Below are 23,457 nucleotides of genomic sequence, written 5' to 3'. Positions count from 1 at the left end.
TCCAGGGTCTATCCTTCCTCTTGCCCAATGAATGCTGGAGCACTAGTTGCCCTGTAACCTTGCAAGAATAAGCGGGTTTAGATCATAGTTGGACACATTTACAGAAAAATTCCTGTAAAAAAATCCAATTTTTCCATTTTGCATAGAAGTTGTCTGTGCTGTTTGAGAATGTCTGTGTGCACATATTCTGGAGCTAACTCAATTAATTGAAAGCAGTCATATAGGAATAGTTTATCTTATTCACTGAGTAGGTCATGAAAACATTTTGCACATATACTTGTTGGACAGAACTGTATGGTATATGATAATGCACTCAAACTTAAATGCTCATATAATCATATCAGAAAGTGCGTGTAAAGTAAATAATATCTTGATGTAGGTATAATCTCCTTACAATTCACTACAAGGACAAAGTAAAGCAGCATATGCGCTTTTTCTGGACACTTCAGACTTGTTTCTTATTTTATAAAAGTTAATTATTCAAATAACCAGCCAGGAACCAAAATGGCCTTGTTATGGGTTAAGGCATTTTTTGACCCACAGAAATCCGTAATGGCAAGTGGCAGCTGGCATGTGTGGAATGTTGGCTGAAAGTTGTGGCCAGTGGAGACGTCAAACAAGTATGGAAATAGTTGAGCTCAGCAGACTGTCCAATAGGATTTTTTAAGGTAAAATTTGCCTTTTTTTTAACCATAGCCATTTAGTAAGCTAACTATATATTTACATTGATTACATGAGCAGACTGCACAGTGGCGCAGTTGGTAGCACTGTTGCAAGAAGGTCCTGGTTCAATTCCCAGCCTGGAGTCTTTCTGCATGGAGTTTGCATGTTCTCCCTGTTCATGTGTGGGTTTTTTTTGAGTGCTTCGGCTTCCTCCCATTGTCTAAAATTATGACTGTAAGATTATGTATATGTGTATTTTGTATATATGGATATTTTTATATTTGTGTTTTATGGTATTTTTTTCTACAACGTACTGTATTTTTATTGTTTTGTTTTTTTTCATTTCTGTACTCTTGTTTTGTCATGACAGTTTCAATTTCCTACTCGTGGGACTGACAAAGTATTATCTTATCTTACTATCTTACACTGCACTCTTAGTTATACCTGCAGTCAATTTAGATTGACTAGTGTGCAGTTATTTTGGACAGTGTGAATGTTCTCTGTGGCAATGCCAGGGAAATGCCACATACCTGGAACATACTTTCTGTGTAGCAAAGCTTCTATAATGCATCCCACCCAAGTATTAAAGTAAAATAATTCCCTTTTTACTTTGTTCTCATGTGTTAGATCATTTTTTCGAACTCTGCTGACAAGGCACAGGCAAATGTAAGACAATCTCAAAAGGTTGTTAATTGTTATCACATATGGAATTGCAAGTACTACATTAAAAGTGAGTGCTAATAAAAGCTGTCCACATTGTAGATGTTACCGTAGAAACTAGACAAATACACACTTCTCAGGTATTCTTAATATTTCTATCAAAGACACAACTTGAAATGACACTAATCAAATTACATTTGTTGTGAATAAGTAAAATCACTAAACTAAAAGGTAAGCATGCTCTGAAAAAGGGACAGAATAGAACTCATCCATCCATCCATCCATCCATCCATCCATCCATCCATCCATCCATCTTCCTCTGCTTAGCCGGAGTCGGGTCATGGGAGTAGAAGCTTAAGTAGGGAGGCCTAGACTTCCCTCTCAGCCACTTGGGCCAGATCCTCCAAGAGGATCCCAGGGTGTTTCCAGGGAAACATCATCCCTCCAGAGTGTCCTGGGTCTTCCCCGGGGCCTCCTCCCGGTGGGACATGCCCGGAACACCTCACCAGGGAGGCGTCCAGGAGGCATCCTGACCAGAAGCCCGAGCCTCAACTGGCTCCTTTCGACATGAAGGAGCAGTGGCTCTACTCTGAGTCCCTCCCAGATGACTGAGCTTCTCACCCAATCTCTGAGGGAGAGCCCAGACACCCTACAGACAAAACTCATTTTGGCAGCTTGTATCTGTGACCTCGTTCTTTCATTCATGACCCAAAGAGAAATTAACTAAAATTATTGAAATAAAAAAATGATTTTATTATAATCAAATGCATATTATAGTGGGACAAACAAGCATTTCTGATGGAAACTTCAAACTCTTTCGGTGACAAAAAACCTTTGATGACTAATGGCCACAAAATCCAAACAATGACACAAACAATTGGGAAAAATGATTACAGTTATTTCAACCCTAATTAGTATCTCATAAAAAAAATCAGTTCAATCAAAGATGAGGACTGAGAACATTTATTGGTTAAGATAGCATTTCACAGGTGCAGTTAATAAGTTGAATTTTTACTACCAGTTTTACTTGTACAATAGCAGATCCCCCGGGTAAACATGTCTAATGCTTGCTTCTGCTCAGAGTGGAAGACACGCAAATCAATTAACTAAAAATGGTCAGTTGTCTGTTATATTGAATAGAATTGAGCTTTGTGTTGTAAAATAAATTAGTAACATATCTATCAGAAAACTCTTCACATACAATTTGCATCAAGTTACATCTTTTAACAGCAAGATCTCAGTGCAAATGCTTTTGTAAATGAAAAGATCCTTGTCAGTACCGACAAAATTATTGACATAAAGTTGCAAAAAGCTCCCCAAATAAAGTTTCATCTAGTTTTTGACAGTTGTGGAACTAAAATGATTTGGATTTAAGGTAAGAGAAGACTAAATATTAGTCCAGATCCATGACCAGTCTTCCAAACACTTCACATTTTTATTGTGACACAGTTAGCTTGATATACAGTACTAAATATCTATTTCTCAAGCAGCAATGAGTTAAACAAGGAAAAAAAAAAAACATTCACTCAAGTATCTAATACACATTTTTAAATACTACTGACAAAGAAATGAAAAAAAAGAATAAGAATGCTGGTCATTAAATAAATGATGTTAATAAAATCTAATAAAGTTTTTCTTTAAGGAACCCACAAACAAGCAGTGATATGTCTGTTTGCAATTCCTGCCACTTTCATGTGTACCTCAAAAAGAAGAGACTACAAAATGACACATATAACACCAAAAATATTCAAAGTTTATCAGGAGTTACCACTTCTGTTGATTGAGAATGTTGGAATTTAACAAAAACAAAAAGAAGAAAGAAAGAATTGTTTTTACTCTTAATAAATCTGCCTATTTTTAGTTGATGGAATATTGTTTTGAGATGATACACAGCAGTAGCGTGTTGAAAGGTGCTTTCCTTTCCAGGTTCCCCTTTCCTCATTAACACCGCAGCATGTCTACTGACACAGCATAGTCATAAAACCATCCAACTGCAGTTTTCCTTGTGAGAAGGAGACAAAGACTGGAACAAATGTTCAGCCCTGAATATGGACAAAATCAGTTTGGCAATACAGGCTAAGCATTAATTATATTGAATGATCTTGGTAAAAGGCAAAGTATAAGAACAAATCTGCATTGGTAGATAAAAACCCCATTTTTCTACCAGCATTCCAAACCGCCATCCTACCAGTTCATTTATTATCATGTTCCAGTCACTTGATGGCATGCAAATGTAATGCATCAAAGTATAGGAGTGTTCTTACCTGAAACTGAACAGCAATGACCAAACAAATCCACAAAACCAGTGTCACCTGTCCGCTTCTTTGTTTTCAAACTAATCAGTGACAGTTTAAAAGAAAAAAACAAAAACTGCACAATACTATGCTACGAGTCATCCGATTGTTCCCTTGTGTACACTACCTGACCTTTTAGTGCACATCCTATATTCAATGTGTTAAAGGTACAGTGTTTTAACAATGCTGTGCTATGTGAAAACATCCAAGAAGTACTGTCACTATTCCTGCCTCCAAGCACATTGCTTCTATTCCCCGTGTTTGTTGTCGCTGCATTTTTTTCCTTTTCTTCTCATGTGATTGTTGCAGCCATTTTCCCTCACAGGCCATAGCGGCTTGGTGACATCTCCCTACATGCTCCTTCTTCATTAACTACTTAGAATTATCTGACACACTAGGTATTTGGCTAGTGCCTGGGACCTGTCAGTGAGTCTAATAAAGCACAAGCATGAAATAATCTCACATTGCTATTGGTGACAAACCATTTTTGCCCCCACTCTGTGGCTTTTGTCAGTAGTGTTTAAAATTTGCTTGGGACTTTAAAATTAGACTTTGATGTGTTTAATGTGAGCGAGGTTTAGACTTCTAAAACTTCCTATGGCTGTTTCATATCATGAAAAGTTACAGAAATACTCCGAGATAAAATAGATGAAACTTGAACCTTTAAAAGGTCTTGCAAAATATTTAAATTTCAATTAGATTTGCTATTTCTCTGAAGGAGTGTCTATACTAAGCACTGTGACTGTTAGTCCCAGCTATGAAATGAATATGCACTCAATCGTTGCCTGATCTTCTGCCTGCAGAGAATAATCTTGTCAGCTGGACAGACATGGAAGTAGGCAAAACCTTGCTTTACACGTCCAGGTCATCTGGCCTTGCTCTGCTCATCCTGCTGCTGGCACGGCTACAAGGCCTGGCATCAATTAAAGCCAAAGGTTGGAGATCATGTCCTACTGATGAAGGAAGTTTCTTTTGCTCGTGTGTATCGTCAGGAAAGTCAAAGGCTTGCACATGGGAGTTTGAAATAGTACTTCCCGCACCATTTTGGCCAAGCCGGTTCTGCTCTGTAGAGTAATTTGCCCAGTTCTGCTCATTGGCCTGTTTGTTATAATTTCTGCATGAACTGGTTCCCCGCTCCCCAGTGGCCAGCTTGTAGCCTGGGGGGGACAGAGGTGATAGGGGAGCAGTTGGGGAGGAACAGCCATTATAGTAAGCATACTTTGTTGTGGACAGTTCTTTAGGGGTGGGACTCAAAGTGCCTCCACTGGCATAGAGTGCTGGCTGTTGTTTCCCCTTTACACGATCTTTAATTCTCTTAAAAAAAACATAGAAAAGCTCGATGATATTAAGCAACAGAGAAACTAGAGAGACGACCAGCATGAAGATGATGAAAACGGTCTTCTCTGTTGGACGGGACAGAAAACAGTCCACCCTGTGTGGGCATGGAGACCGCTCACACGTGTAGACCGCAGACAACGTGAAGCCATACATATACCACTGGATCACCAAGAAGCCCACCTCAAACAGAGATTTAAAAAAAATGCTGACTATGTAGGTTCTAAGTAGGGCACCCTTCATCTTCACTTTGCCATGCTCTTCAATCCCATACTTCATTTTTTTCATCTCAATTTTCTTCAGCGGTAAGTCAACATCACCTCCATCATTTTGTACGGCTTTAAGTTCTTCTTCCTTTCTGTTGAGTTTCTGCTCTTTCCTGTGCAGATAGAAAACATGAGCCAGATACAGGAGCGTCGGTGTTGACACAAAGATGATCTGAAGGACCCAGAAACGAACATGGGAGATGGGGAAAGATTTGTCGTAGCAGACATTTTCACAACCAGGTTGCTGGGTGTTACATTTGAAAGCAGACTGTTCATCTCCCCAGGCTGATTCCACCGCAGTACCCAGCACCAGGATCCTGAAGATGAAGAGAACCGACAGCCAGACCTTTCCTCCAGCGGTGGAGTAGGCCTGAACCTTGTCCAGAAGACGACCCAATGCACTCCAATCACCCATTCTTCGGGAGAGTGAGCTGGAACAAAAGCAGTTGCGAATGTGTTACTGTGAAGATAGTAATATATGTGTCTGCAACAAATGATTGGATTAATCATGCTGAATCATGATTGATCCGATCGTGATTCACCATGAACTCTATCCAGAATTCTTCAAATGTCAGTTTTAATATTACCTGTTAAAAAATTTTTTATTAAGCACCTTTTGCAATCAAATTTGTAACCGGTCAATTAAAAAATAGTCAATACATCAGCCCTACACTGTATTGATGTTAAGTCAAGCAGAAAGGGCTCAGAGTTTCACATTTTGACATGAGAAATACTGCATCCTTTGTTACACACAATCAAACACACACTAAAGGAATGCTAGGTTACTGCATTTTAGGCAGCAAAATGTTTATTTTAGTTTTTTGGCTAGTAGCTTTTTTATTTGACAGTGGTCATACAGGAAAGTGGGCTATGAGAGCGGGGGGGGGGGACATGCAGCAAAGATCAACAGGACTTTGTGACGGCCACGTTAAGGACTGAGGCCTTCCTCTGTAGGTCACGCGGCACTGCAGCAACTCATGTGTTTTTAATATTTTGTAAAATAAGCTTAATCTTGTTTTTTTAATTATTATTTTAACTGAACACTTGATTACTAAAAGAATCGTTAGCTGCAGCCCTAATGGTACATGAACAGTACGATGCAAGACAATTCTGTGGTTAATCAATTTTGACAGCTTACGGGGGAAACCTTATACCTAGTTTATTTTTTACCTAATTTGTATTTTATGTTTTTCTTCTTTTTGGTGGAGCAAAACATAAATGTTTGATGCAATGCACAAAATAATTCAATTGCTTAGAGAAGGAGCAAGAAGCACGTCTGTCCTTCTCTGCAACACTACACATGTACATCAGGCAGGCTCCTAAAATCCCTGAAAACTCTAAACTCCTTAAATCTTTAGCATTTTTCTAAACCCCAAAAATTTTAATGTTTGCAGTATTAGTAAGAATCTTCTCAGACAGAATACTACGCTAAATAACATTCCTGAGATTTGAAAAACATAAACTTACTATAGGGATTCCCCCCCCCCCATGCTTTTCAAACCCGTCATGTGAGCGGTTTAGACTTGCTTTAGTATGTGTGCCAAAGTTTAACTCCCTGTCCTGAGATGCATTGGGCAAGAAGGTCACCCACTTCAGATGCCAAAGCAAAAACTCGGCAAACCCAAGAGCCATTAAGGTTCAACAGTTTTTCCTTATGGGAAGGGAGGTTAAATGGACAAAAATGACAAAGCTGGGAACACAAATATATAACATCAAAGAGCAAAAGAAAAGCTTATATATAGCGTTTTATTTGACAAGTTCTACCGGAAGATTAAGTCTAAAAAAAGAAATGGTGATGTGTGCCCGAAGCAGGCAGGGCAGGGCAGTTAAATTGCTCACAGTGTGAAAGCAATAAATCAACTTCCTACTTACATAGAACTTTCGCATATCTGTTTTTCCTTTGGAAAAAATACCAGACTTTATTCTATAATTATGCTTTCATCTCCCTAAAATAAAAAAAGCCATTTGAAACTAATTATTGTGTGTATTAAATGGGAAAGTCTTACACACATGACTTTAATCCTAAGTGAGATTCTCACTAAGAAGTCCTGAAAAGATCTTTAAAAGCAGGTTTCACATCTGTTTGACTTTAAGAAAAATTACACACACACACACACATATATATATATATATATATATATATATATATATATATATATCCCTAAGCCCTTGAAAGAGAAAATCTATCTACCCTGCAATAACCTAAAAGAAAATCCTGTTTAAAAAATAACTATGTGATAAATGTCACAGTTTATTACAGGTTTTTCCATTACACTTTTACCAACTGAAACCATGTTTGTCCACTCCACAGCCTGGAGTAAATTCCTTAATTAGAAAATGACCTGTAGTCTAATCCTCATGAAGCAAAATGAAATGCATGTGCTCTCACTTATTGCACATTAAGCCACGGGAAGTTTTCGCCAGTGCTCTAAAATCTGGCATTTCAGCTTCAAACAAGTCAAAAAGTAATGAGGAGCTGAGGACAATAACGTCTGTGTGATTATTATCCCGCCACTTTCTACATGGCTGAGTCTGTCATGCAGAAATAAGCAAGCAGAACAATAGGCTGCAGTCCACAGAACTGTACTGGAAAAACTGAACCTCTCTGCTGCTCCTCTGCAGCCTGTCTACTGCGGCCGGAGTCCCAAATGGTCAAGTCCTGGGCAAAGCTCTCCATCTCCTTTGGTAACTGAAAACCCTCTTTAATAAAGGAGGAGAGAGCCCTTTTAAATGTCCAAGAGAAACTTCTTTACGTGGGGGTTCAGTTCTATTTCAAGACCTCTAATAGGGTTAAACATAAATACTAAAGAAAAACAAGCCTTTCTATAAAACGATTTTGTTAAAGTTGAAAAATTTTAACAGGAGCCTGGAAAAATCGCCCGTCTATTTCTAAATCCTGCTCTCATAGTTTTCTGTTTGTTTTTCCAAACCAACGGCTTTGGTTCCACTTGAGCTTACCTGCAGGGTTACAGAAGGAGGCCCAGCGGGACTTTCTTCGCCTATGGAAAAAACTTCCTTTTCACGATCGGAATCCGGAGTAAAAAGTGAGCCGAACTCCTCAAACTTCCCTTATAAGAGACAGTCAGAAAAGTTCTAGTCACCTGATCTCTACGTCAAAACACGAAGCCCCTGGAAGCTGGAAGTGGAGGGGCCAAAACGCCCCCCAAAAATTTCAGGGCAGCTCCTCCCTGTCTTCACGGATCCCACCGCACCAACATCCCTTCCAAAGCCCCGTTTAATTTGCTGCGTCTCAAATAAGCCGCATGCTGTAAGAACAATTCTGTCTTTCTTAAAATGACATTTTATCAGAGTATAAAACATTTGAGCAATAAAGAATAAATGTGGACAGTAACGAAATGAGTGAGAATCTGTCTCTGCAACTTGAAAACATTTCTGCCTTTTTCTCAGAGTTGCACAGTTTAGAGTTCACTAAAGTTATGAGCCTTATTCGTAGAACAGTTTTGCTCAAACATCTTTTGAAAAAGTACAACTCCAAACTAAACTGTGCACTTTAGTAGTGCATAGCGCCACCTTGTGATGGTCCTTCAATATGGAAATCGCATTAAACGGTGTTTTTTGAGCAGGTTTTTCTTTTAGACATAGGCCTACTTGTTAACAGGCTTTTGTATTGACAAAAATACAAAAGATGTATTGCCATCTTTTGTAGATAAAATTCAATTCAAAAATACTTCTTTAATACTTATAAAAAAAAGTTTTTTAAAAAAGTGGAAAATTTCACAGCCTCTTAAGAATCATAAATTACTTTTTGTTGATATTTCCTTGGCCTCAAGTCTGATATTGAGACTCTATACAAGAGGGAATAAACATTGATTCCTTCACTTTGTCTTGATGTCGTAGCCACACCTTGTCTGAAGAAAGTCCTGCCTGTCATTGCATCTGATGTGGTTCCAGTGATAAAGTGATCGCTCTCATCAGGTGTTTTCTTCCAGGCTTTAAAAACAGCAGTAATCAAACCACTGATAAAGAAGAACAATCTGGACAAATCACTACTGCAGAATTATAGGCCAACCGCCAACCTCCCATTCATCAGTAAAGTTATTAAAAAGTCTGTTTAAACAGTTAAGTACTGTAGCTTTCTAACTATAACCAACCGTTTTAACGTCTTTCAGGTTGATTTTTGTGTTCACCACAGAACAGAGACTGGCCTGGTCAAAGTGTTCAGTGAGATCCACATAAATACAAGCTGTGGGAGAACCACAGTGCTGGTTCTGTTGGACCTCAGTGCAGCTTTTCACACTGTTGACCATGACATGTTACTGAAACGACTGGCGAGCTGGTAAGATTCTCTGGTTCAGAACTCAACTGGTTCAATCTTACAAAAAGAACAGGGATTTCTTTGTTTCAATAGGTAACTTCTCTATGCACCACAAATCTGGAACAAACCTTCATCTAGATTAAAAACCCAGAGTTGCTTTTGAAACATAATCAATGAAACGTTAATCAGCATTTTGATGTGCAATGATGGCACTTGACAAAATATTATGTTTCAGTTGTTGACTGTGTTCTATGACTTTTATGAGAGCTTAGTTTTTCACCAATGAGCTTCTGCTGATAGCAGGTCTACATCATAACATACCATTAAAAGTTTCTTCACTGGTGTTAAGCACACGATTCTGTTGGCAGATGATGGGCATTAAGTCTTTAAAAATTATCTTACATTGCCATATTTCCAAAAATGTGTGCACAAAAACTTAAAAATGACATCATGGCATTATATTATATTACATTTTATTTAGGGAAACAGGCATAGATCTGTAAACATATTTGACTCCTTTGTAACAGTCTATTGTCCACGGAAAAACAGCCTCATACTGTATGAACAGGAAAACAGCATGAGTTGGGGTAACCCAAGTTTGATTCTAGTTGGCATCACTTTGGTTCCTCGATACCTTCCTCTTGATCTGGTACTTAACGAAAGCCACTTCTTGACAGTTTTGCTGCAGTGCTTGTTGGTCATCTTTGGGTCAAACTGCACAGCAGCAGCTGAAGAACACAAAAGTAAGAGTCAGCAAGGCGCTGATTTGGGCAGATTAGAAAAGCGATAAAAGACATTTGAAAAGTTTTGAAACACATTGAAATATTAAGTAATGTACTGTTATAGATTTGAGAACAAACACAGACACCATATGGTTCCCCTTGTACATTCACAGTTAAATTAATAAGGACGGACCAATGGATATTGGCGTGTCCTTATTATATGTCAACTAACATTTAGCGTAAACTTAGACGGCATAAATACCTATCAAGCTGCTGCATAGGCAGAAAACAATGCAATTATTTTTCAATAAACAGTAAAACTAAGAGTAATACCGCCAAACTAACTGCAAAAATAACTGATATCTGCCAAGAATTTTATAATCAAATACAGAATAAATATAATGATTATTTGCAAATTTATACTGATGGTTCAAAACCCCCCAAAAATGAAGCGACTGGTATAGCAGCAGTGATTCCTGAATTAAAGATTAATATTTCAAGCAGAACATCTAATTATCTCAGTATATATGCAGTAGAATTATGTGCTATATTATTAGCTTTAGAATGGGTGGAGAATAGTAATATAAATAAAATAATAGTTTGTAGTGAGTCATTGTCTGCATTGCTGAGTATTGGAAAAGGAAGTACAAATAATCATCAAAATATATCATATGAGATTATGGCTGTTCATCATAGAATTTGTGAACAAAATAAAAATGTAATATTATTTTGGACTCCTGCTCATGTGGGCATTTTGGGTAATGAAAGAACAGATAGGTTGGCTAAGGAGGCTATTAAAAAATAAGATATTGATATGCCAATAAAGTTATCTAAATCTGAAGGCAAAAGCATAGTTTGGAGAGAAAGTAAGAAGTTATGGAAAATTAGGTGGGATAATGAAATAAATGGAAGGCATTTATTTATGATACAAAATACAGTTGATGTAGTAAAAATTAGAGGAATAAACAAGAGAGAGGAGATAATTATAAATAGAATAAGAACCGGTCACAGTTTTTTAAATGCAACTCTTTTTAAGATGGGAAAACATCTTACTGGTTTTTGTAGTTGGTGTGATGCTGTAGAAACGATGGAACATGTTTTTATTAGTTGTAGAAAATATGTAAATCAAAGAAGATTATTAAAAACGGAATTAGGTTTTAATAGGGAATTGAAATTTGAGAAGGTGGTTCATCAGTTAAATAGTATTGAGGGGAAAATGAAGATTTTTCGTTTTTTTAAAAAAATACTGGGATCATTATGAGAATTTGAGGTGTGGATATTAGGATTCAATAGATGGCAGTAGTGCAACAATAATGGATGCAAGCTGCCGTCAAAATCTAAAGAAGAAGAAGAAGAAGAAGAAGAAGTAGTCGATTTATTATGTCAGTTTAATGTGTGACTTCCTGGTTACGCGGTATATTTCTCAATCCGGTTTCTTCTAAATATATAGTAGTACGAGGTGTTCTCCAGACGTTTGAAGGATTTTTAATCAACTTTTTTTTTATCTTCAGCTCCATCAGGGTTTCCTGAGACTGCTGATCAAAGTTAGCTGCTGAGCTAACTTGTCCGACAGACTGACCATGTCCGCCTCAACTGGCAGCTCTCCGCCGGGCCACAGCTCAGGCCTTGGCCCGAGTATGTCTATGTTCCGATGGCTGGAGGTGCTGGAGAAGGAATTTGACAAGGCGTTTGTGGACGTAGATCTATTGCTCGGAGAAATAGACCCCGATCAAGTGGATATAACATACGAAGGAAGACAGAAAATGACGAGTCTGAGCTCTTGTTTTGCTCAGCTCTGCCACAAAACCCAGACGGTTTTCCAGCTCAACCACAAATTAGAGGTTAGTTGACAGATCTTAGCATGTTTTTAATCAGTGAATATTAAACTGTGTTTACAGCGAGAGCAGTTCTCCCGGAGACAGAGCACGTCTGACTGGCTTGTTCCTGTTCCTGACTTGTTGGAGTTAATGGTCGGTGGTTGGCACAGCGAAGAGCCTAAAGCTTTTCCAAGCCTAAAGCTTCCGACTCCAGGCCTCTTCAGTGGACTCATGTCTCCAACCGAGGCGGAGTCATCAGGATAGATGGTGTTTCCGGAGGCTGCTTTCACAGACAACAGAACAGAGAGCCAGGAACAAATTAATCTAAACCCTGTTTAAAACTTGGACTGATATAACAACTTTGTGAAAGTATAAGAGAATATTAAGAAAATAGACTGAGATAAACTAATAATTTTCCATCTAACTGGTCTTGGATAATCGTATCATAGTGGCTGTTTCCTCTCTGCTTTGTTTAAGGTTAAAGGAGTAAAGTTCTACCACTGTTGTTCTTCAGTAATTGTTAATGTCTTTTGTTGAGTGCTAGTCCATTAGCTGATAGATTGCATTTTAGAATTTGAACCAGCATTCATTTTTAAATTGGAAGTGCAAAAAGATGGACAGATTAGACATTTCTACTCTTAAACACACATTGGAACATATTTTAATTTTTTTTTCCCCAAATCACACAGTTTACCAGACTGGAATTTATTTGTACATTTATCAGCATCTACCTCAATGTGCTGCTAATGGTGGAGAAACAACAAATTCTTGACAGGCTCCGATGTGGGGAACTACTATACAGGTGTAGTATAGCAGAGAGCGAGGTGAGCAGCGTATGCATAAGAGTGATTGTCAGCGCTGGCTCTGATTGTTTCTGACCAGGAGTGTTATATTTCTGCACATGGCTGTAGGAACACAGGGAGGATGCAGAGGAGCATGTCAAAATAAAGTTTTTTATATAAAAATTGCCTTTAACAAAATCTTTTTCTGATTTATGTATTTATTTTTTGGGCTAATCCAGTTTTTGATCTGACATGTCTTCATTTTGTACCTTTCCTCCACTCTTCCTCTCCTCTACGTATCCACTCCTTCATTCATACTTTGTCTGATAAAGGCCCAGCTGGTTGACCTGCGCTCTGAGTTGACTGAAGCTAAGTCTGAGCGGACAGTCGTGGAAAAGGAGGTCCACGATCTGCTGCTGCAGCTCCATTCTCTGCAGCTCCAGCTCAATGCCAAGCAGGGCCAAGTGGAGGACTCTGACATCATCAAAGACAGACTGGTATGTAGGACAAAAATGACTAGCTCTGGTACGTTTGGCAAGGATGTAAGAGGCGTCTGTCAGGAAAAGACTGATTATCATGTGTTATTGGTAAAGGACTGTTGCTTTCATTAAAAAATAAGGATTCCTGATATGTATTGATTCTAATGTGGTTCAGCAGAGAGAGAGCTTCCATACTGCTGGCCGTCCTGTAAGCTCACATGTCACACCTTTCTATTAGCTGAGGTTTGTTTGTCAGGGAGACGGCAACAACAACATACTGGGAATCAGGTTTAATTCAGTGGTCATGTGAGCATCAGTGTTTCTTTTCTTTGGAAACCAAAGTTTCCCGGCCAGTGCAGTGTCTCCCCTTTTCTATCTACGCTGCTCTTTCTACTGTTGCCAACTCCTGAGAAAGAAAAGTACTGGCTGTCCTTAAAGTCGCTAGATGATGTCATCACCTAATTTGCATATTTGTTCATGTGATCCAGACTCCAGTGGGAAAGAGGAATGTCAAGAAGTACCAAACCACTCTAAATATGTTTAGAACTACAAATGGACTTTCTGAAGTCATTTCATATCTCTAACTCTTTATAGCAACAGAGTTGCTGAGTTGGCAACTGTGGCTGTTTCACCACCTTTACTGCTGTTGCTAACACAGTTCTGTGTGTTACCTCTCATGTTGCAAACTATTCTCTAACCTCCACCTTCTTTCTTTTCTTCTTCTTACTTTGCTCTAAAGCTTGCAACATCCTTGGAAGAGATGGTGAGTTTTATTTGGCACATGCTTTTGCAAAGGTAAAATCTTTGAGATATTTGAAGTGATTGTTAGACTAGCTACTGATCGCTGTTCACAACGTTTCGTCCTGACATGGGTCTGCCTGAATGTTTGTTGTATTGGTTTTCTTAGTTAATGGATCTGGGTCTATCAGGTATGGAATATATTGTGTAAATGTATTTAAAGTCATTTTATAGAAATTGTAAACTGGTCTGAGGTGGAAATTATGCTTCCTCCTATAATAAGCTATCAGATATCATTTGACAATTAGACATAAACAGCAGAAAGTCTATCTTGCTTTTAGAAGGTCTCTTGCATCTTTTGTGCATCGTCTTCATTGATTTCTTTTTAAACACTACTATAAAACAAGTAGTGTTTCATATTGAAGTTTGAGAATTCTTCATTTTCATGCCACATATGATTTGTTGTTAAAGCAAAAAGATGGAGAAAAAGAAGATTAATGGTGCTGTTTTTTCCAGATGATACTCTGGCCTATAAGTTATTCAAATATAAATGAGCACCTAATGCTTTAAAAAAAACAAACAGAAAACACAATGTTAGAATCTATCTTTGGACAAAACAAGGGGATTCCTGAACACCGTGAGCTAAAATTTGTTGACAAATTTATAGTGGAAGCTATAAATTTATAGTATATATGACAACTTTCATTGTAATGAAAGTTGTCATCACAATGTTATTTTCCACAATTTCAGTTTTTATCTTTAACTTTGCTTACCTTGTTTTTGGTGTGTGTACAGTAATGAAAAAGTACTAACTTCAATCTTAACAAGTCCAGTTTTTATGGGATTTTATTTTCATGTGGAGGAGATTATCAGCCAAATTTCCTCAAAGAAATATAAAAATATATTTTTATGCCAGTGGGCAGAAAGAAAATTCCTACAACTCAAATCACATAACCAATCTAGTGACAAGCACATGACAGGTGTTTTGAGTAAAACAAAAAAGAAAAAGAAAGGCTCAATGTCTACAAGATGAGCACAGAAAGTTTTAAGAGACATAGTCCAAAGTCTTATTTGTTCTTTGTTCAAGCTCTTTACTTATGCAAACAAACCCGTTTCAAAAGAAGCAACATGGAGCGCTTTTAAAAATTCCACATCCAAAATTCAATAAAAGTTATTCACCTGGGTTGTGCTGTGGTGGCGCAGGGGTTGGGCACGGCCCACGTGGGGAGGCCTTGGTCCTCGACGTGGCTGTCGCGGGTTCGATTCCCGGCCTGGTGACCTTTGCCGCATGTCTTCCCCCTTCTCTCGTTGCCCACTTTCCTGTCGGTTGACTGTCGGATGGAGGCCACTAGAGCCAATAAAAACCTTTAAAAAAAAAAAAAAAAAAGTTATTCACCTGGTAAGAAACGCAGAAAGAGAAACTCTACGCAGCAGCAAAGTTTTATCAACAGAATAATAGTGTGAAACTGTTAAACTCCACCTGAACAGAGGCATCTTTTAAAATGACCTGGATTTTTTTTAAGGTTTTATTGGGTCTTGATCTTGTGACATCTGTATGGAGGACTGAGGCCTGCGCCACCGCAGCACTTCAAAAATAACACTGATTTTGACGTGCGCAAAAAAAGCTTTTCTAAAATTTAGAAATAATACGAAAATATTTCATTTTGGCTTTAACAGAAATATTGTTCAGAGACTTTGACAACAAGGATGCAGTTCTTAAAGGGATTACAGTTGTGTGATTAAGCAATGAAGATATTGGAAACGATTTTAGAGACCAGCTGTAGACTGATCTGTCTGGAGCCCCATGTTTCAGCATGGCAGTGCATGACAGCAGAGATATCATCCATGTTGCTCAGCAGAACTTTTTTTCATAGCCAAACAAAAGGAGAGTTTGTCTTACATGCTTGGTGGTCCAAGCATGTAAGAGAAAGAGAAATGTCTTAAATAAAAATATGAGATGAAATCTCTCATTTCATCAGTTTGCATCTTTCATCAAGAGCCCCTTTTATCAAAGCACAGACAACAAATTCCAGAATATAGTACAAAGTGTTGTGCAGGTGGTAAATTTTATATTTCCTCAGTATTTTACCGCAGAGTCAGGTTAGAGCTCTCTAGCGCTTTGGCCACGCCCACTTTTCATTCCATTGAAATCAGAAAATTTAACACAGGGAACAATTTTGAGTGAAGCTTGTTTGAATATGTTAAGGTCTCCAAAAATCCACGCCAAGCGGTGGAATAATAAGAAAAAGAAGAAATCTTCTGATTACAGTAGACCTTTGCTAAGCTTTCACTGCTGAGGCCCAGTAACTGCCCCGGGGATATCTGAGGGCTCCCAAAACTCCAAGCAACAACCAAAAGTGATCCAACTCTTGAATAGCATTCAGGCACACAGAATCAGTTAACGCTTTGTAGGAGGTGACGAATGAGCTTGACTACAGAGTCTGGGATGTGAATGAACATAAGGATATTTTATATTTTACTGGAAAGCCCTCATGTGGATGTATCCTTCCTTACACTGTCCATTATACAACTCTGTCCTAGTAGTCGAACCAGGTTTGAAAGTCAGATAATTGAGCTACACTCAAATTACATCTTAAGATAATTTATTCTCTCCTATGGGAGAACGTTTTTTAGAAGAGGGGACAAGACTGCAGTGCAACAAAGATAAAACAATGGATTTCTAGTTATGACCACAAGCCAGATAGTTCCACTGAAATCCTGAGGAAAAAGCAGAATTTTCCAATGTCTATGATCTGCAACTGGTGGAGAGCAAAGATGTGAAATTATGGGAAAGCAAAATAAAGGTAAAGGAAGATCAGTCTTTATGCCACTTACATGGTCTGTGTTTATTCTAGGAACAGGAACTTGATGCCAGCAAGAAGGAGAAATTAACTGAGGCAAGACTGGAAGCAGAAGTCCGACTTTTTAAGAAAGAAAACGAGGCCCTTCGTAGACACATTGCAGTCCTGCAGGCTGAGGTGTACGGAGCCAGACTAGCAGCTAAATACTTGGACAAGGAACTGGCTGGCAGGTAAGAAGAATTGAATTCTATTAGGACCGATGGTAATGGATATTTCCAGAGACGATGTTTGTTGGACAGACAACATTGTTTTCTGACTGAAGAACGGGACATCTATTGTTGCTGCTCTTATTTCTTACAACTGTTCAGGCTGGTAGTTTTTTCATAAATGTTTTGCAGGTAAATAGAGCAAAAAGGGTCCTTGGAATTTGGAATTGGTGTTCAATTTTAAGCAGATGTGACTTCCATGTTGTCTTTGAAGCCCTTTGACTTTAATGTCGACACGGTCAGGAAATATGTCGGAGTGTCTTTTAAAGTTTGGAGTCTCGGTACCAAATAATGAGGCTGCAGTCATCAGGGCTGTTGAGGTTACTTACACAGAACACATCTGGTTTTGGCTCTGGTTAATCCCACTTAAACCAACAATCATCCTCTGGTTTATATGGACTGCTGTTTTGTCCTGCAGCATACTTCACACATCCTGAGAGGCGTTACAGTTCCACTCTGATTTCAAAAAGCGCCAGTGTGAGACACTCCAGTCACTGGTGTCGCGTAAACTGGACTGCAATAAAAACATTTCAACTTAACTGAAGAGCAGCTCCTTAATGCTCAGGCTTTAGATGGCCTCCAGCATTAAGAACCTCTTCCTGCTGTTATACGACTGCAGAGGTCTGAGAGCAGCTGACCAGCCTTATGGTCAGACCATTCAGATCTGAAACAAAGGGCGGTGAGGAGCACGTTATAAGATTTTCCATTACGTTCCCTTCTTTTGATTACCAAAACCACTGTTTACATTAAACACACAAAAAATAAAAAGTTTGATGATACATAAAAAAAGCCAATAAATAATCAGATGTACCACACAAAGGAGAGTCAGAAACAGCAGGCCATATTTGCAGGTTGAGAATCAGTCATCATAATACTGTATGTGAGCATGGAATAAAGAAAATACAAATAGACAGGTAATTGTTTGTTTTTTGGGTAGGCCTCAGAAAAGCAGCTGACAAGTTTTTTTTCCATTCTCAGAAATGTGAGCGTGTCTGTTTCATGTGTTTTAAGTGGATCATGTTGCTGGCAGCAGCAACGGCAGCAGCAACCTCCACCCACCTGGAATGAGGATGATGCTGATGAGGCATGTGCAGGCCTTGTACATGAGCTCCTGTACAAAACTCATTTTATCTGAATTTGTCCTGAGGAAAAATTCAGTCATTTGCAAAGAGCAGAAAGAAGCCAGAGGACCAGAGTCTGGAATGTCATGGGAAGAGCAAAACCAAAATCAACCTGTTTGTTTAATTTAATGTTATTTTGTTTTATTGCAGAACCAGTGTCACACTGGGCAGAAACATCGTCAAACTAAACAAGATGTGTGTTTGAGTGGTGAGCTGGTGTCCTCCCTCTTCCTTAAATTCTTTAAATATGTCATTATCATTTAAAAAATTGACCAGTAAAAATAGATTGACGGGATTACTTTGACTGCATGAGTCAAAATGGCAGAAGACACAAAAAGTCGAGTGCAATCTCTGATTTCCACACTATAAAATTCTCAACGAGAGTGGGACTGGGAGTCAGAGCGAGGATGAGGCAGAGGAGGAATGCCAGAGATGGAGCACTCTGTTCATCCTACACCACAGATCTGGAGGGGTTGGAGCATGTTGTTATGTGTTTGAGGGCCCAGCAGAAATCGTTTGCGTAATCCTGCTGTAGATGTTTTAAAGCGAGTCTCTACAGTAATCTCAGCCAAAAGAGACACATCAGATGTCTTAACATTTCTGGCTCACATTTTTTGAGCGCTGCAGTTTTTTTGCTACAGTCAATAATTCTTCACAATACAATTTCGGCCTGCATATTGATCGTATAACACAACGACAAATTCTTTTTTGTTGTAATGTTACTGTACCTGAGATCTGCCCATCAGGATAATCTTCAGGTGGATTTCAAAGAGTGAGAGTCAGATTTACCCAGTTAGTGGTGGGGGTCCCTGTTTGTAACAGTGTTGTATAAAATGATTTTCTTTCTCTTTTATGTTATATTCATCAAACACAAATTGTTTAGTTTTAGTTGGATTTTATTTTAAAACTTGACTTTTTACACAAGAGTTTAATTAATCTTACTATGCCTTTTCACTGACCACACAGTATAATAATACATTTCATTGATTTCATTCATCCTGGGTTTTATTCTTCTTTAGTAAAAACTCTGACTTGTGTTTTTCCCGATTGGTTCTTACAGCTTTTGGTCTGGTAACATTTTGTATGGTTCCAGTGAATCTGCTGGATACTTTCATTGACTTTCACAAAAGAAAAGACAATAAAAGCATCAGAGCCCAGAACCTAAAAAGGCTCTGGTTCTGTTCTGGTTCTGCTCTAGTTCTGTTCCAGGAGCAGCTGTGGAACCTCTAGACATGATGATGTACCAAAGGATTCTTCATAAAAACAGCATAATTTTGTCCAACCAGACCATCCTCTTCTTGAGACTGTCTTGGGAAAACAGCATCTTCAGTCAGAGGCTTCTTCAGATGTACTGTAACACAGACTGCAACTTTGTTCAGGCCTATTAAATGTTACATCCAAGCAGTCCGCTTGCAACGTTGTGCAAACTGAAATTTGTACGATGACTGAGATTTGATGCGTCTCTGTTCATAGAAAAACCAAGTTAATCTGAACTCGCCCCAGTTAAAAATTACAGCTGAGAAGCATATCCTAACAGATGACAGTAGATGATGATGTGATCACTCTTTCAGGGTGCAGCAGATCCAGTTACTTGGTCGTGACATGAAAGGACCGGCCCATGACAAGCTGTGGAACCAGCTGGAGGCAGAGATTCACCTCCACCGCCATAAAACAGTCATCCGTGCGTGTCGAGGCCGCAGCGACCCAAAGAAGTCTCTTCCCTCTCCTGTGGGACATGTATGTTTAAACTCACACAGAGGTTGAAATGCTTGCACTTGTTCTTTCTAAAAAAAAATGTGAATGTTAATATTTTTTTGTATGATAGGACCCTGACACGCTGAAGAAAACCCAGGGAGTGGGTCCCATCAGAAAGGTGGTGCTCCTGAAGGAGGATCACGAAGGCCTAGGAATCTCCATCACAGTAAATAGAACTTTTTCTTCCTTAAGGAGGAACAAACTCCAATTTTGCGCAATTTTACAAACTTTATTACTTTGGGTAAAATAAAAAACTTCAACACAGCTTGCTGCACGCCTCCAGCAAGCAATCATTTCTCAACGTCTGAAGGTCCCTCTGTAGAACAAGGAGCTGGTTTCCACCAGGCCCGGATTCCAACCAATTACTGTGACTAGTTTAAAAAAAAAAAAAACTTTATTTATGATACTATACACATACAAACATGCATAAACAAATTAACCTGACTTAAGACAAAGGGATACTTTAACCTCAGTCTCCTCTGACAGCCCTCAGAAAAAAGTCAGCATGACAATAAGTACAAAACTGAAAAAAAAAAAAAACCATTATACTAACTGTTTGGAACAAGAGACGTGTCTGGATAAAGTTGCTTGTAAACAGGAATCTGAAGAGATTCAATTTATGCCAAAATAAATACCTTATTGTTTGGTGAGGACCTGATGTCATGTGTCTGTTCTTCAGGGTGGGAAGGAGCATGGCGTTCCCATTCTGATTTCAGAGATCCATCCTAACCAGCCTGCAGACAGATGTGGAGGTCTGCATGTTGGAGACGCCATCCTTGCTGTCAACAGCATCAACCTGCGAGACGCAAAACACAAGGAAGCCGTCACCATTCTGTCTCAGCAGGTAGCACCTCTGTTAGACTGGATTTCTCTAACTGTATTGCTGCTGCTTTAAAGAAGACCAGAAGGCACAAAGGCTTAAAGAGTTACTTCTTTATGAACAGCTTATTTGTCTTAATATGCTCACTGTGGGTGTTTGTGGCAGCGAGGACAAATTGAGTTCGAGGTGGTGTACGTGGCCCCAGAAGTGGACAGTGATGATGAGAATGTGGAGTATGAAGATGACAGCGGCCACCGGTACCGACTCTACTTGGATGAACTGGAGGACAGCAGCACAACAGCGCCACCAGGCAACAGCTCAGCATCACTTCAGGGTGAAGGAAATCTCTTTTTCAAATAGACTGTAAAGGAAACGTGAGTTCAGGACAGTGTTTGGTCAAATTAGAACAAGAGTCTCCCCAAGTCTGATTTGTGTGTGAAAGTGAAACATCAAAAAGCTCCTGAGATATTGTAGAATTCACACAAGTAAATCACATATGAAACCTGCAAATCCATTCATGGAGCAGTGACTAGTCCTGCCTAGTTTTCAATGTTTTCCTGCTAGATGTGAGAATAAATCAATCGAATGCTAATGTCCAATATGACTGATTGTGAAAATGGAGCTAAGACATTCAAATAGCTGTTAAAGTATTCAAATTTAAATAGTTAATGAAACTTTCATTTCCTTAAGTGTACTATTAATTTTTGCACCAATTTGGTGTAAAAATGTCTTTACTTTTGAAAGCAGATGTGCAGAAAGTCAAAAACGGTCCATGGATACTTTATTCATCCGTATATGAATGTAAAATAGAAACTTTTAACAGAATACATGCTCTCCATCATAACTGATCCGTTAGATAAAAAATTGAGGAACACAATTATTTCAACCAGCTGAATTAACAAAGTGCATTACATGAAACCTTGGTTCCTTTAAGGAAGAAAAGCAGCACGAGGTCAACAGATTATATGAACCAGTATTCAAGTTGATATGTCTAACAAAAAATAAGAAATGAACATTAATCTTCAGTCATACAACATCAGTCATTCTACCTCTAATTTGCAAAGAGGAGACGTTTCTTGTTGAACCAGGTGTGATCTCTCTCACCAGCTGCTTCCACGTCTTTCACAAGACAAAGATATCTCTGGGTCAGAGCTGATCCAGGCTCAGATTCCTTTTCCTGAAATTTCAGCTCAGTGTTTCCTTCTGTAAAGCTGGTTTCATTCACATGTTGAGCAACATTATATAGCTTTAGCTGCCAGTTCCTTAACATGTCTTGAGGTTTTCTGTGAAGAGAGGCCGTCTGAAGGATTAACAGCAGCATGTTTGTCCTAAAGTATTGAATTATTTTTGAATTCTGAGGAGGAATCATTTTTAATTCAGTCAGATTAAGAACGTTTTGTTTTTTATTAATCTTTTCTCTCCATTCTGCAGCTCTGGAGAAGATGACACTGAACAATGGACCGGAGAACGGAAACCCTGGGATCCCCTCTCAGAAAAATCCACAGGAAACTCCGTCAAAGCCACCAGACACGGACTACTCCTCATAAAATGCCAAACTGACCTCTGGGATTTTTGGACAAGAACTGAAACAATTCAGTGACAATCTGAGAAACTTGGGGAAACCGACTTTTACTGTCCATTTTCCCATCTTTCTCTTTTAGTCTAGATGAAGTGCAGTTTGTGGCTTGTGGCACTTGATCGCAGTTATTTTTATGTGAAAGTTTGATGCCATGTTAATGGGACTGGGAAAATTTGAGAATGTTTTTAGCAATGGGAGCTGACAGGAATACCTTATAGGAGAGAAATATGCACGCTGACATGGAAGTGGAATAATTTCATCTCTTTATTGATAAAATGCTTCAGAGCTTCTGTCTGGGGAGACGGTGTGTGTTGGTTCATTATCTGGTTTTAAATAAGGAAGCCTTTTCAGAAAAAGATTCTGAAAGAAAAATAAGTTTGTTAGAAACGTAGGACAACTTTCACAATGAACTCATTTAGGCATCAAATATTTTAGACAGGGTCTGGTTTTTTTTTTAACAGTGACTATAGATATGTTTTAATGTGTAAACTCCTATTTGTGTAATCAGATGTGGTGTTTGGTGACCCACCTTGTCCTTCCGTAGCTCTTAGGCTAACAACTGACCCTTTTTAGGTTGCTGATGTTACTTTTGATTTTTTCTTCGTTTTTTTGGTTTTTGTAAACCTCTTGGCTTTTCTTGAGGTTTTTTTTAACCAAATAATTTCAAAAATAGCATGATACATTTTTTTAATCACTACTGTCCCTGAAAGTCCATAAAAATGAATGAATCCTTGTCCTGACATATTTAGTTGATAGTTGAACAGGTGTAGGTCAGTGTTGTCATCGGCAACAGTATCACATGTCCTAAATATGTTTAGAGGAGACTACTGTACCCATCTCTGTTATGAATAGACAATCCTGTTTATTTTCTGATATTTGGTATGTGTGCTCTTTAAAGCTGCTGCATTTCCTCGTTCTTTTTAAAACCGTTGTGGAACGCCTCCCAGTATAACTGTGGAGAAGGTTTGACTGCACCAGTTTTTCCAGGCTTCCACTTCTGCAATCCATGTATTCAGCTGAATCGTTTATTATCCACCTGCTTGTTTTTGAACTTGAATAAACCATTTATTTGTCATAACTCTT

The 23,457-nt window shown here is 38.6% G+C and overlaps 2 protein-coding genes across 5 annotated transcripts; one reads left to right on the top strand and one right to left on the bottom strand.

The window, feature by feature from the left end:
• Positions 1 to 2,268: 2,268 nt before the first annotated feature.
• Positions 2,269 to 8,282, bottom strand: gja1 (gap junction protein alpha 1). The gene is made up of 2 exons (XM_005806028.2): positions 8,177 to 8,282; positions 2,269 to 5,649 (listed from the first exon to the last, which is right to left on the bottom strand). Exon 2 carries the CDS (start codon positions 5,631 to 5,633, stop codon positions 4,470 to 4,472), a length of 1,164 nt encoding a protein of 387 aa, XP_005806085.1. The 5' UTR covers positions 5,634 to 5,649; positions 8,177 to 8,282; the 3' UTR covers positions 2,269 to 4,469.
• Positions 8,283 to 11,556: 3,274 nt separating this feature from the next.
• On the top strand, positions 11,557 to 23,452 carry gopc (golgi associated PDZ and coiled-coil motif containing). 4 transcript variants are annotated; one of them, XM_023347891.1, is made up of 10 exons: positions 11,580 to 11,598; positions 11,728 to 12,057; positions 13,148 to 13,312; positions 14,034 to 14,057; positions 16,888 to 17,063; positions 19,792 to 19,957; positions 20,046 to 20,141; positions 20,655 to 20,819; positions 20,961 to 21,129; positions 22,227 to 23,452. In XM_023347891.1, exons 2-10 carry the CDS (start codon positions 11,797 to 11,799, stop codon positions 22,340 to 22,342), a joined length of 1,338 nt encoding a protein of 445 aa, XP_023203659.1. In that variant the 5' UTR covers positions 11,580 to 11,598; positions 11,728 to 11,796; the 3' UTR covers positions 22,343 to 23,452. The 4 variants fall into 4 exon arrangements, with proteins under 4 accessions (XP_005806083.1, XP_005806084.1, XP_023203659.1 ...); XM_023347890.1 differs by having other exon boundaries at positions 11,582 to 11,630; XM_005806026.3 differs by having other exon boundaries at positions 11,557 to 12,057.
• The last annotated feature ends 5 nt before the right edge of the window (positions 23,453 to 23,457 follow it).

This window comes from Xiphophorus maculatus, chromosome 15 (assembly GCF_002775205.1).
Source record: "Xiphophorus maculatus strain JP 163 A chromosome 15, X_maculatus-5.0-male, whole genome shotgun sequence".
In the NCBI taxonomy this organism is placed as follows: Eukaryota; Metazoa; Chordata; class Actinopteri; order Cyprinodontiformes; family Poeciliidae; genus Xiphophorus; species Xiphophorus maculatus.
This window is presented reverse-complemented; position numbering and strand designations above follow the sequence as displayed.